The sequence below is a fragment of the Gouania willdenowi genome, unplaced genomic scaffold (genome assembly GCF_900634775.1).
Source record: "Gouania willdenowi unplaced genomic scaffold, fGouWil2.1 scaffold_3_arrow_ctg1, whole genome shotgun sequence".
Taxonomy (NCBI): domain Eukaryota; kingdom Metazoa; phylum Chordata; class Actinopteri; order Blenniiformes; family Gobiesocidae; genus Gouania; species Gouania willdenowi.
Genome location: NW_021145162.1, coordinates 882,180 through 896,009, shown reverse-complemented (window position 1 = coordinate 896,009; position 13,830 = coordinate 882,180). Strand labels below are relative to the sequence as shown.

Genomic DNA, 13,830 nt, shown 5'->3' with positions numbered 1-13,830 from the left:
CGACACCTGCGTGGTGCCTGAGAAAGCTGAAGGTGACATCAAGCAGGAGGCGGGGCTTTACCGTGAGGGGCCGTCCTATCAGCGCAGAGGTTCTCTGCAGCTGTGGCAGTTCCTGGTAGCGCTACTGGACGACCCCAACAACTCACACTTCATTGCCTGGACTGGGCGGGGGCATGGAGTTCAAACTGATAGAACCAGAGGAGGTGAGAACATCAGGTTTCTCACGCCTACACAACCCACTGGTTTCCCTTCACTCATGCACGTGCTTCTACACTTCTTCTGAGCTCTAGTAACGGTTATTTAACTTCATTTTATTTATTCATTTATTTTCATTCATCTTTTCATTCATTTTGTTCCATTTTTTCTTTTTTTTAATTTATTTTCTTTCTTTTGAAAAAAAAGTTCATAAAAAAAAAATCATTCTTTTTTTTCACGTTTTTCTTTTTTAAATTTTTTTTCTTTTTTTCTTTAAAAGAAAAAGAAAAAATTAAACACTTTTTTATTCTTTTAATTTTTTTACTGAAAACGTTATCTTTAACCAAAAATAATGACTGAAGGTTTGGATCAATAGACAGTCATCAGTTATCAATATGTCTATTGATCCTTAATGAGTGACACGATAAGTGGACAGATGTTGGAACATCTGTGACCATGTGACCAACTCCATAATGAACACATCATCAGTCAAGCCCCCCACCATCTGGACCTGCTCATAAACCAGTGTTGTGTGTGTGTGTGTGTGTCTCTGTGTGTGTGTGTGTGTGTGTGTGTGTGTCTCTGTCTGTGTGTATGTGTGTTGTGTGTGTGTGTGTGTGTGTGTGTGTTGTGTGTGTGTGTGTGTGTGTGTGTGTGTGTGTGTCTCTGTGTGTGTGTGTGTGTGTGTGTGTGTGTGTTCTCTGTCTGTGTGTGTGTGTGTGTGTGTGGTTGTGTGTGTGTGTGTGTGTGTGTGTGTGTGTGTGTGTGTGTGTGTGTGTCTCTGTGTGTGTGTGTGTGTCTCTGTCTGTGTGTATGTGTGTGTGTGTGTGTGTGTGTTGTGTGGTGTCTCTGTGTGTGTGTGTGTGTGTGTCTCTGTCTGTGTGTGTGTCTCTGTCTGTGTGTGTGTGTCTCTGTCTGTGTGTGTGTGTCTGTCTGTGTGTGTGTCTCTGTCTGTGTGTGTGTGTCTCTGTCTGTGTGTGTGTGTGTGTGTGTGTGTCTGTCTCTGTGTCTGTGTGTGTATGTGTGTGTGTCTTTCTCTGTCTGTGTCTCTGTCTGTATCTCTGTCTGTGTGTGTGTGTGTGTGTGTCTCTGTCTGTCTGTGTGTGTGTGTGTGTCTGTGTGTGTGTGTGTGTGTGTGTCTCTGTCTGTGTCTCTGTCTGTCTGTGTGTGTGTGTGTGTGTGTGTGTGTCTGTGTGCGTGTGTGTGTGTCTCTGTGTGTGTGCGTGTGTGTGTGTGTGTGTGTGTGATGTGTGTGTGTGTGGTGTGTGTGTGGTGGTGTCTCTGTCTGTGTCTCTGTCTGTGTGGTGTGTCTCTGTGTGTGTGCGTGTGTCTCTGTGTGTGTGTGTGTGTGTGTGTCTCTGTGTGAGTGTTTGTGTGGCTCTGTGTGTGTGTGTGGTGTGGTGTCTCTGTCTGTGTGCGTGTGTGTGTGTCTCTGTGTGGTGTGTGTGTCAGGTGGCGCGTCGTTGGGGGATCCAGAAGAATCGTCCTGCGATGAACTACGACAAACTGAGCCGGTCGTTGCGTTACTACTATGAGAAAGGCATCATGCAGAAGGTAAAGAGTCACACACACGCTGAAGTTGCAGTATGTAGACTGGTGAGACTGGTATGGAATCAACCTCTTTCCTGGTGAAATGTAGGGTCTTTATCTGGTGTTCGTTTGATCATGTTTTAGAGACTTGATATGAAAGCTGGGATCACTCTGTGCCAGGGCCATAGCAACACATTTTGGGCCCTGGGTACAAACCATGTTGTTGGGCCCCTACTGTAAGTTATGTCCTTTTTTTCACCCAGAAACTGTACTAGTATTCTGTCATTATTATCGAAGCTTTCTTTTTTCTTCACAATAATCCAGATGTTTCCAACCTTTTTAGGATCGTGACCTCATTTTAATATCACAAATGTCCAGCAGAGAGACATTATATTCTGTATAGGTTTGATCTGAGTTAAAGGGCACAGCTTTTCTCAGAAAGTGTTTAAGACAGGACTAAATGTGGTGTGTGGCACAGGGTATCAATACCTTGATACCTTGATGAGTGCAAATTATTTTTAATCCGTAGTTTTTTTTTGGTGGGGGATGTTGATGACTATGTTTTTTTGTTTTTTCTCGAATTAGTTTTTGATCATGTTTATTAAAGTGTGTTATAAATACAGAGTAGCTCGGATTAGTGACGTGTGTGCAACCTTAGTTAATTATATACGGCATTTTATTTGAACTAGATTTATATTTGAGAAAGTATAGGATAATGTTATTTGATATTTATTGTGTGTGATGTGTATTTGAATATAAAAGATAATTTTAAAAAGCGGAACATCTCCGTGCTAAATCGTTTCCATCGATAAAACAAATCAAACTGTGCAATGTAAAATTGTAATCTATGTTGAATTTCCTTTGAAACAATATATCACACGACTATGTTCCGTTAAATTTCTAAATGTATTTCAAAAAGGTCTCAGAGAAGCTCTAGACATCCGCTCATAGAATATCCATGTCAAATTACAGCCCAATTCAATGAGCATTAACAGTGGAGGAGTCATATGTCAAAAACGGGGGCCCCCGTCGCCCATACAGAGTAATGAACCCCATTCATATATTGGTGTCAATGATTTGTTCCCACCAGCTCTCGCAATATAAATAAAAACAACTTTAATGGAAATTGTCAAAAAAAATGTGGGGTGGGCCCCCGGACCCCATTTTAAAAAACGGGCTCCGAGCGTCTCATCATGTTCATTATTACCAAACTTCATTCCGATCAACCGAGAACTAACGCCCCTGAAACACGTACGAGGTAATGGGCTCCATTCATATACTGGTTTGTGTCAATGACTGGTGTCACCAACCGTCATAATAGCTGACTCAGAAATAAATGAGCTTTTGTTTTTTTCTTTTGGGGTCCCTTAGGGCGCCAAATTGAAAATCGGGCTCCGAGTGTCGATACGTACACATCCATAGATTATAGCTAGTGATTTTAACTAGTGTACACAAACAACAACAACAACAACAACAACACACACACAACAACAACAACAGAAAACATTTTGAGTCCGGTGTGACGGTCTGAGTTTACCTTTATAATCTCAGTCTGTGACTACTACGTACTGACTGTACTCCTACTGTATGAGCCACACACAGATTATTGCACTGATTTAAAACATGTTTAAAACATCACATCTGTCGACCATTGATAAAAAATTGACCAATGATAAAAATATGATTGTCATGATCAGATTTATGGGAATACAACAGCTTATTATTGTAAAGTTACATTAGGTTAACTGTTATTTATTGAAATGTATATTATAATCATGTTTTCTTATTAAATGAAGTAGATGAACCGTCTATCCTTTCTCTGTCTCCTGTATAGGTTTTACTTTTTTCCCCAAGAAAAGCAGCCAATCAGCACTCGTCAAAAAATATTAGCTTTTAAATTGAATTTTCAATCTCAGCACGGCGGAACTATCAAAAATTCATTTTACTGTAGTTCACATGCTCATAACCGAAATTAATAAATAAAATAAATAATAAATGAATAAATTAAAAGTAGAATTTTGACCCGTTTTTAACTTTGTTTTGTTTTTTTGCCAATTACTAAACATTTTAGGCGACCGCATTTTATTTTTGGGTGACCCCACATGGTGTCCTGAACCCAAGGTTGAAAATAACTGCAATATCTATTACTTGTATTTTATAAATTCGTAATTGTGACATGGGCCGACTTTTACTACAATTTAGGGGCGACTGGTATTTTATTTTTTAGGGAGAGTGTGGAGGGGTACACACACACCACACACACACACACACACACACACACACACACACACACACACACACACACACACACACACACACACACACACACACACACACACACACACACACACACACACACACGCACACTCTATCAATCAATCAATCAATCAATCAATCAATCAATCTTTATTTGTATAGCCCCAAATCATAACCAATGGTATCTCAAGACACTTTACAGTAGAGCAGTCTTAAGGACGGACTCTTCATTTTATGGATACACACATATGCATATATACGTATATACACATACATATGTATCCCACACCCAACATGAATTCATCATGGCAGCAAGGAAAACCTTCTGTTAAGCAGCAGGAACCTTGTGTGGATCCCATTCCTATGATGAACAGCCATCCACGTTATGCTGTGTTGGGTGTGTGCAGAGGAAAGGGTGGAGACAGAGTTGTTGAGACTCTGTAACTCCACACTGAGGATCCCACGGACCTGCAAGACAAAAGCCAGAAGGAGAACAGGAGCAAACACACAAGGGAAGAAGCAGACATAGAGGGAGTGTTTGAGAGAGGAATGGGACCCTCTCCGGTCCCTCTCTAACCTAAATGACCTCTCTCTTAACGCCCTCTCCAACCTCTCTCCAACCGTCAGGTGCTGGTGACGTGCTGACGTGGTGACGTATCGATCATTTCCTGTTTACGCTCTACCGCTGCTTGCAGCGCTCTACTACTGTGTTCTGCTAACTCTAATCAAACTTGTTGTCATTGATATTTTAGCCTTGAAAACACTTGTTTTAATTTTTTACCGTAGAGTTAAACGTACGTAGGTTAAGTAAAAAGCAATCTCGCCTCTTATAGGCAGTGTAATCTCCTTTAAACTTCCTTTTGTCCTTAGCTTAGCTTAGCTTAAATTTAGCACCTATGGCTTCTCTCTCCTGCCCGGTGTGTCAGATGTTTAGTTACTCCTCGTCCTCCTTTAGGGACAATGGTAGTTGCATAAAGTGTAGCGTACTGTTAGATATGGAGGCGAGGATCAACAATCTGGAGAAGCGGTTCCGCACCCCTGATACCAAAACCGAAGCTAGCAAGCAGGACCTAGCCGGTGCGGACCGTGCTAGCTCTAGCTTAGCCTCCCCCCCGGCCAGCAATGAGTGGGTTACTGTCCGTGGTAAGCATAGTCGAAGGTCAAAAAGCCGCTCGGGACACCACCATGTTCACGTCTCAAACAGGTTCTCCCCCCTCCGTGAGGACAAACACACTCACCGGGGAACAAACTCTGATAATTGGCGACTCCATAGTGAGAAACGTGAAGCGTAAGAGTAATGCCATCTAGGGCAGTTAGGCTAGCATAGGTTTCTCTAAGGTGTCGTTGGCCCAGTACAATGACCTCAGTCTTGTCTGAGTTAAGAAGAAGAAAATTTTGGTCCATCCAGGCCCTAATGTCCTTTAGACAGGCCTCAAGTTTAGATAGCTGATTTGTCTCACCTGGCTTCATTGATACATACAGTTGGGTATCATCAGCATAGCAGTGAAAGTTAACAGAGTATTTTCTCATAACATTACCAAGGGGGATCATATAGATACAGAAGAGGATTGGACCTAGCACAGAGCCCTGAGGAACCCCGTAGCTTACTTTAGTGTACACAGAAGACCTATTATTCACGTGTACAAACTGGTACCTATCAGATAGGTAGGACTTAAACCAGTTTAGGGCAGTCCCTGTGATTCCAAGTAATTCCTCTAATCTCTCTAGTAGAATATAGTGATCTATAGTGTCAAAAGCTGCACTAAGATCTAATAAAACCAGCACTGAGAGTCGTCCTTCATCTGAAGCCCAGAGTAGATCATTATTTACTTTAACTAAAGCAGTCTCTGTGCTGTGTTGAGCTCTAAAACCTGACTGGAAGTCCTCCAACAGGCTGTTGTTTTGAAGAAATTCACAGAGCTGAGCCGCCACAACTTTCTCAAGAATCTTTGAAATAAAAGGAAGATTAGATATAGGCCTGTAGTTTGCTAAAGTGCTGGAATCAAGAGTAGGTTTTTTGAGAAGGGGTTTGATTACAGCTACTTTAAAGGACTGTGGCACGTAGCCTATTGATAGGGATATATTTATTGTCTCCAACAAAGATGGGCAGACCAGGGGAACAACTTCTTTAAACAGCTTAGTTGGGATCGGATCTGAAAGGCAGGTCGATGGTTTGGAGGATGAAATAATAGAGTTAAGTTCCTGAAGTCCTATATGTGTGAAACAGTTTAGGTTAGGCCTATTTACATTTAATGGTACAGCAGGCCCAGGTGAAGGCAGGGAGTGGCTAATTTTATCTCTAATCTTATGAATTTTATGGTTAAAAAATGTCATAAAGTCCTCACAGCTGAGGGCTAGAGGAATCATGGGCTCAATAGAGCTCTGACTTTGTGTTAGCCTGGCTACAGTGCTGAAAAGGTACCTCGGATTATTTTTATTTTCTTCAATTAGTGAGGAATAGTATGTAGATCGACTATGTCATAAGGCTGTCATGTATTTACTATGGCTTTCTTGCCAAAGTATTCGTGACTCCTCTGTTTTATTGGAGCGCCACATTCTCTCTAATTTACGGGTTGTTTGTTTGAGTGTGTGAGTTTCAGAGCTAAACCACGGAGCTTTCCTCTGACGTTTAATAGTTTTTTCCCTCAATGGGGCAATTGAGTCCAAGGTGGATTTTAGTAGACTAGCAGAGCTATCGACAAGCAGATCCAGTTGAGAGGGGTTATAATTAATATCATAGTTATTTATTGGATGGTGCACTGAGTTTAAGGCAGCAGGAATGGCCTCTTTAAATTTAGCCACAGCACTATTGGATAGATTTCTAGTTGTAACTATTTTATTGCACAGTGCGAGATCCTCTAGGATAATGTTAAAAGATATTAAAAAGTGATCTGATAGCAGAGGATTTTCAGGGTAGACTTTTAGTTCATTAATATCAAGGCCATATGTTAGAACAAGATCAAGAGTATGATTTAAACGATGAGTAGCTTCATTAATAGTTTGAAAAAAGCCAACTGAGTCTATTAGGGACATAAAGGCTGAGCTCAGGCTATCACTATCTTTGTCCACATGGATATTAAAATCTCCTACTATCAGTATTTTATCAGAACTGAGGACTAAGTTTGATATAAACTCAGAGAATTCTGATAGAAATTCAGAATAAGGGCCTGGAGGACGGTAAATTATCACAAATAAGACTGGCTGGCAGGTTTTTGATTCAGTATGAGATAAATTTAGAACCAGGCTTTCAAAGGAAGTGTAACTGGCCTTTGGTTTAGGATAGATTAGGAGAGAGGAATGATAAATAGCTGCTACACCACCTCCACGGCCTATGTCTCGTGGCATATGAGTATTTAAATGACTGGGAGGAGTGGCTTCATTTAACTAACATATTCATCTTGATACAGCCATGTTTCAGTTAAACAGAATAAATCAAAGTTATTTTCTGAGATAAGGTCATTTACTAGTAGAGATTTGGATCTCAGTGATCTAATATTTAATAGAGCCACATCTAATGCTTTTATGTTTTGGTGTTTCTAGATTTGAGATTTTAATTTTTTTCAGATTTTTATAATTGATAGCTCTTTTATTTGATTTTATGTTAAAATCATTGTGAAATATGGGTCGGGGGACAGACACCGTCTCCATAAAATAATATTCATCACCATCACAACAGTTGTCATGGCGATGAACACAGCTATCATAATAGCAATGGGAGGGAAACTGTCCTAAGGCAAGCGCAGAGGGGCGTGGAGGACTCCGCCTCTGTAACATGGTCTCATTCATGAGATGTCATAACAGTGACTGTGCCATGTTTTCTGATAGTAGAGATGCTCCCTCCAAAGTAGGATGGATTCCATCTCTTCCTATCAGGTTCGGTTTTCCCCAGAAGGATCTCCAATTATCAATGAAGCCCACCTCGTTTTCTGGACACCACCTCGATAGCCAGCGGTTAAATGATGACATGCTATAGGCTGTACATGTCATCACTGGTCAGATTTGGTAAGGGACCAGAGAAAATTACGGAGTCCGACATTGTTTTAGCATAAGCACAAACTGATTCAATGTTCACTTTGGTTGCTTCCGACTGACGACGTCGGGAGTCATTAGTGCCGACATGGAGGACTATCCTATCAAACTTACGGTTACTCTTTGCCAGCAACTTTAGATTTGATTCTATGTCGCCCGCTCTGGCCCCTGGGATGCACCTCATGATGCCCGCTGACTTCGCTAGCTTCACGTTTCTCACTATGGAGTCGCCAATTATCAGAGTTTGTTCCCCGGTGAGTGTGTTGTCCTCATGGAGGGGGGAGAACCTGTTTGAGACGTGAACATGGTGGTGTCCCGAGCGGCTTTTTGACCTTCGACTATGCTTACCACGGACAGTAACCCACTCATTGCTGGCCGGGGGGTAGGCTAAGCTAGAGCTAGCACGGTCCGCACCGGCTAGGTCCTGCTTGCTAGCTTCGGTTTTGGTATCAGGGGTGCGGAACCGCTTCTCCAGATTGTTGATCCTCGCCTCCATATCTAACAGTACGCTACACTTTATGCAACTACCATTGTCCCTAAAGGAGGACGAGGAGTAACTAAACATCTGACACACCGGGCAGGAGAGAGAAGCCATAGGTGCTAAATTTAAGCTAAGCTAAGCTAAGGACAAAAGGAAGTTTAAAGGAGATTACACTGCCTATAAGAGGCGAGATTGCTTTTTACTTAACCTTTGTACGTTTAACTGTATGGTAAAAAATTAAAACAAGTGTTTTCAAGGCTAAAATATCAATGACAACAAGTTTGATTAGCGTTAGCAGAACACAGTAGTAGAGCGCTGCAAGCAGCGGTAGAGCGTAAACAGGAAATGATCGATACGTCACCACATCAGTACTCTAAACACCAACTTAAGAGTTGGTGGCAGCAACATTTACTCTTCAAAATATAGTTTTTTTAAAAATATTTTTTCTCTAGGGTTAGGGTTATTTCCGGTATTTCAATGTGCGAGAGTGCAAATAGTGTATTTGAAATGAAATAATATATTGGCTAAAAAAGCTGAAGAATTGAGTTGATTTCCCTCGTTTCTCCGTCTCTCCTCTGCTTTATTTCCTGGTTTTCCTTTGTTGAGCAAAGACATGGTTTCCTGCTGCTGTCTATCTCCTGCTCCATGTCACCACAGCACATGTGGGTCGTACCATTCTCACTGTTTCATCAATCATTGTTTTTAGTGATAATCTGTGATTAACAACCAGTTTATTTTAACACAAGGCTCTTTTCAATAACATATCAATAATCTAAAAATGTTTAAAATGTATTTTTGTACATATATAAAACACAGCGTCACTGGAAGTCGCATGAAAAGTTAAAAATGTACAACTTTAAGCGACTTGTCACGCGACAAGTATCTGTAATCACACGAGTCACGTCGCTTGAAGGGAGGTCACAACGTGTCATACATTGATTTAGAATGAAAAATAATAATGAAAATGTACACACTGCAACTTTAAGGGCAGGAAAAATAAGTTGTCCATGTTTTAGTGATTTTAAATATTTATAATTCCCTTTAAAACACACAAAATGAGGAGAGAATCGTCCATCATGGCTGTACTGGGGTATTCCTCAGTGGACTGGGACTCTTCCATTGGTCAGAGTGGGTTTAATTAGTTCCTGTGGTTTTGGTGAATCTAGATGTAACTAAGTAGATCTGATGAGTAATAACCCCGCCCTGTGACCCTCCCCCAGGTGGCCGGTGAGAGATACGTCTATAAGTTTGTGTGTGACCCTGAGGCTCTGTTCTCCATGGCGTTCCCCGACAACCAGCGCCCGGTTCTGAAGACGGACTCAGAGCGTCAGATCAACGAGGAGGACACGGTGCCGCTGTCGCACTTTGACGAGGGCGCCGCCTTCGCTCAGGAGGGAGGATACTGTCAGCCCCATGCCTACAGCGAAGGATACGCCTACTAGAGACTACACACACACACACACACACACACACACACACACACACACAGTGTGCACTTTAAGGACAGTAATCAACGCTGAGCTGTGGGGGGCGTGGCCTAGCCTTTGTTTTGGACTGAAGGACAAACAAAGATGGAGGATGAACCCGTGAACGATGGTGATGTTGAACTCTGGCGTTGAACTTTGACCTCGCTGTGAAAACATTCTCCAAAAATAAAAAAAAGCTTGTGGATCAGAGAAGAAGAAACTCCAGGATGTTTGGTTTTTCATGTGAACAAAGTACAGTTTTGTGTAAAATATTAACGTCACGTAATTCATGGGTTCTCAACCTTGGGGTCACAAGACACTGGGAGGGGGTCCCCACATGCTACCAAACAACCAATAATATTTTCTGAACAATTTCAGCCCATTTTTGTTCATTTTTATCATTTTCTACAACTCCAGCAAACTCACTATATTTTAATCTATTTTCATCACTTTTTCTTGCCATATTTTTGCTCCTTTTAATGTATTTTTGCAACATTTCTCCCATTTCTGACACTTTTAGATCACATTTTAATGACTTTTCTACACATTTTCCACTTTCCAGACATGTTCATCTCTTATAAACCCTTTCTATCACTTTTACACCTAATGTTACATATATTGACTTATTATTATTATTAATAATAATAATAATAATAATAATAATAATAATAATGCATCAATTTTATATAGCGCTTTTTTTTGACACTCAAAGTCGCTTTTCAGAATTAAGACATTATTATTTCACTCCACACTTGGTGGTGGTAAACTACGATTGTAGCCACAGCTGCCCTGGGGCAGACTGATGGAAGAGAGGCTGTCATAATTAACCATAGGCCCCTCCCACCACGACCAACATTCACTCACACACTACATTATTACAAGACAATGTGGGTGAAGTGCCTTGCCCAAGGACACAATGGCAGATACCACAGCAGTGACTGTCTCCATCATCTACTGACCAGGACCAGACCTGCTGATTCTCACAGATCTAACCAGATCAGCCAATCAGAGGCTGGGATGGTCACATTATTGTCACTTTTAACTTCTATTCACTACATTTCATGCTTATTTTTGCCAATTTAACCACATTCACCATTTGTCATGTTCATTATTTTCCAGTTTAAATGAATTGTTCCAATATTAACACTTTGAACCCTTTTTTTTTAACCACTTTTTCTGTCTGTTTTTATTCACTAATTTAGAACTTGGAACCAATTTCTGTAGTTTTTAAAATCTCATTTCACCAACTTTTCCACCATTTTTATTCACTTTGAACCATTTTATTAGTGATTAAAACCAGGATTTCCATCTTTAAGATGACTATAATAATAATAATAAACGTTCCTGGATAACAGTGGATATTATTCAGATGAATAAATAAATGTGGTTATCACAGATTCATAGAACAATGGACCATCATTTTACTGACTTTATGGATGGACCCCAAAAATCTCTCCTTTATTCCCCCTTATAGATGGTCCTGTCTCCACATGACTGTTCTTCAATGTTCATGTCTGTGTTCAACCACCTTCAGATACAGTGGGGGTCCCTGCTCTATGGAACCTTTATTTTGGAGGGTCCCCGCTCTCTGGGGCCTTTATTTTGAAGTGTCCCCGCTCTCTGGGGCCTTTATTTTGGAGGGTCCCTGCTCTCTGGGACCTTTATTTTGGAGGGTCCCTGCTCTATGGGACCTTTATTTTGGAGGGTCACGGCCTGAACAGGTTGAGAACCACTGATGTAAACAAACGGTTTCCTTGTTTTTAAATTGTTTTTAATATAATTTCATAATTTTCAATAAAAAAAAAAAAAATCTTTTTATAATTAATATTATTATTTATTTTTTCAAGTTAACTTTTAGGGGAAATGTGTGAATTTTAATGACAAGTGTACAGATGAATGCTGGCACCCAAATTCTCTGATTTATTCCATTTCTGATGTTGGTCCTTTTAGCTCCAGCTGATCAGAAATTGTACATTTTATTTCATTCTTTGTTTTAAAAAAAAAAATAAGTATAAGAACTATTTAAAAGTTTTCTAATGTAATGCTTATCATGTAATCTGGTAACTGCACATTTTGTTGGTGCTTTGAGGTTTTGTTGTGTGTTTTATTGTCTTAAAAAAGAAGCGTGGCAGCTAACGTGCTAATGGATCAGAAACTTCTTTGACTTTCTGTTGTTTGAGCGTTTCACCGTCAGGAACGAGGAGGGAATGTGGAATAAAACACCTGTGAAAGAACCCTCAGGTATGTGTCCTCCTCACATCTCAGTGAAACAACTGTTCTGCCAGTCCTCTGAAGTTGTGTTTGGTCTCCACACAAACGTAGGCAACTGATGGTCCGTGGGCCACAGGCAACCCTCTGTGATTTTTTGTGCGGCCCCCAAAGTAAACGCACAAAGTGACAGGAAAATTAAACAAAACAACAAAATTGACTCTCAAACACAAAACGTCAAGAAAAACACAGAAAACGTGACAGAAAATATACAAAATGGCTCTAAAATAACAAAACGACAACAAAAGCACAATTTTATTGTCATCAATAATTACTAATATTCCTGTATGTACTAAGTTATGACAGAAACTTTTATTATTGAGAACCAAATGAAAAAAAATATGTTAAACAAAAACTGGATCAAACTGTATTAATATTTTTGTGAACTAATAAAAACAAAACATAATTTGGTCACATTTAATTATATCCAATCAGAAATCTCTGTTTACAAACCATCAATACCAGGTTGATCGATGATAATTTTATTTCATTTTTTTAAAGTCATAAACTCTTGCTTTATAAAACATTTTGACTGTCACTAAATTAAATTTTAATCCAAACACTGACTAAAACTAAATGATTTACTGTAATTTGTACTTTTCCCTCTTCCAACAATTTGTTTTTCAGTTAGAAACGGTTTTCAATTTAATTTTTTTTTTTTAAAAATAAATCCAACATTGTGTGCTTTTATTTTGTAGAGCAGCAGCTTTGTGTTGGAGTAAAAAGGCAGAAAGCATCACGTGTTTAAAGTTAACGCCGAGCAGACGATCAATAAAAGTCTGACTGTAATCTTAACAAATGAAAGCGTCTCCGTTCTTTTCATTCTTGTCATTACGAACACATCCGCCTCCATTTCTCCACCCGTGGAACCAATTAAAAACAGCGCCTTCAATTAGTCATTGATTTACCTCCACCTGCAAATTACACTTCGATTTCTCTTCAGGTGTCATTTCACTGACACACACGCACGCACGCACACACACACACACTCTGTCACCAACATGTGGAGAACATGCAGATGGGTGTCCTCTGGGCGTCTGATTTATGGTCATTTTGCGTGTTCTCGTTTTGTCTTTTTGTTGTTGTTGTTGTTATATATATGTATGTATTAGGCTGTATATTATTATATATCTGTATATTTTTGTTTTCCTTTTTGTGTTTTTTTGTTTAAAATTCATAAGGGGCACAAAAACATGGGAGGAGGAAATGCAAATAAATGAATAAAGGGAACGCAATGCAGTTCATTAAAACCAGTTTGCTGAAAAAAATACGACTCAGGCATGTGCAAACACACGCACAGAGATCAGCTGCAGTTAATGTTTACACAAAACACAGCGGAATTGGAAAAAAAGGCTAAATTTTTTTTTTTAATAATTCAAATAAAACAATAGGCAATATTAACAGCCACTGAATACAAAAATGCAGACTAAAGACAGAAACAGCTGTAGCATCAGGCAGCATGTGTGTGTCTGGTACGTGTGTGTGTGTGTGTGTGTGTGTGCGGTATGTGTGTGTGTGTCCGTTACGTGTGTGTGCGTGCGGTTTGTGTGTGTGGGCGGTGCATGTGTGTGTGTCTGGTACGTGTGTGTGTCCAGTACGTGTGTG

General features: G+C 40.0%; 1 protein-coding gene across 1 annotated transcript in view; it reads left to right on the top strand.

Moving 5' to 3' along the window:
* Positions 1-10,493, top strand: part of etv1 (ETS variant transcription factor 1) — a 62,539-nt gene extending 52,046 nt beyond the window's left edge. The window contains 4 exon segments of the mRNA XM_028442147.1: positions 1-169; positions 171-203; positions 1,648-1,749; positions 9,712-10,493. The exon segment at positions 1-169 is cut by the window's left edge and continues 37 nt beyond it. Of these exon segments, the coding sequence (XP_028297948.1) occupies positions 1-169; positions 171-203; positions 1,648-1,749; positions 9,712-9,933 (526 nt within the window). The 3' untranslated portion in view covers positions 9,934-10,493.
* The last annotated feature ends 3,337 nt before the right edge of the window (positions 10,494-13,830 follow it).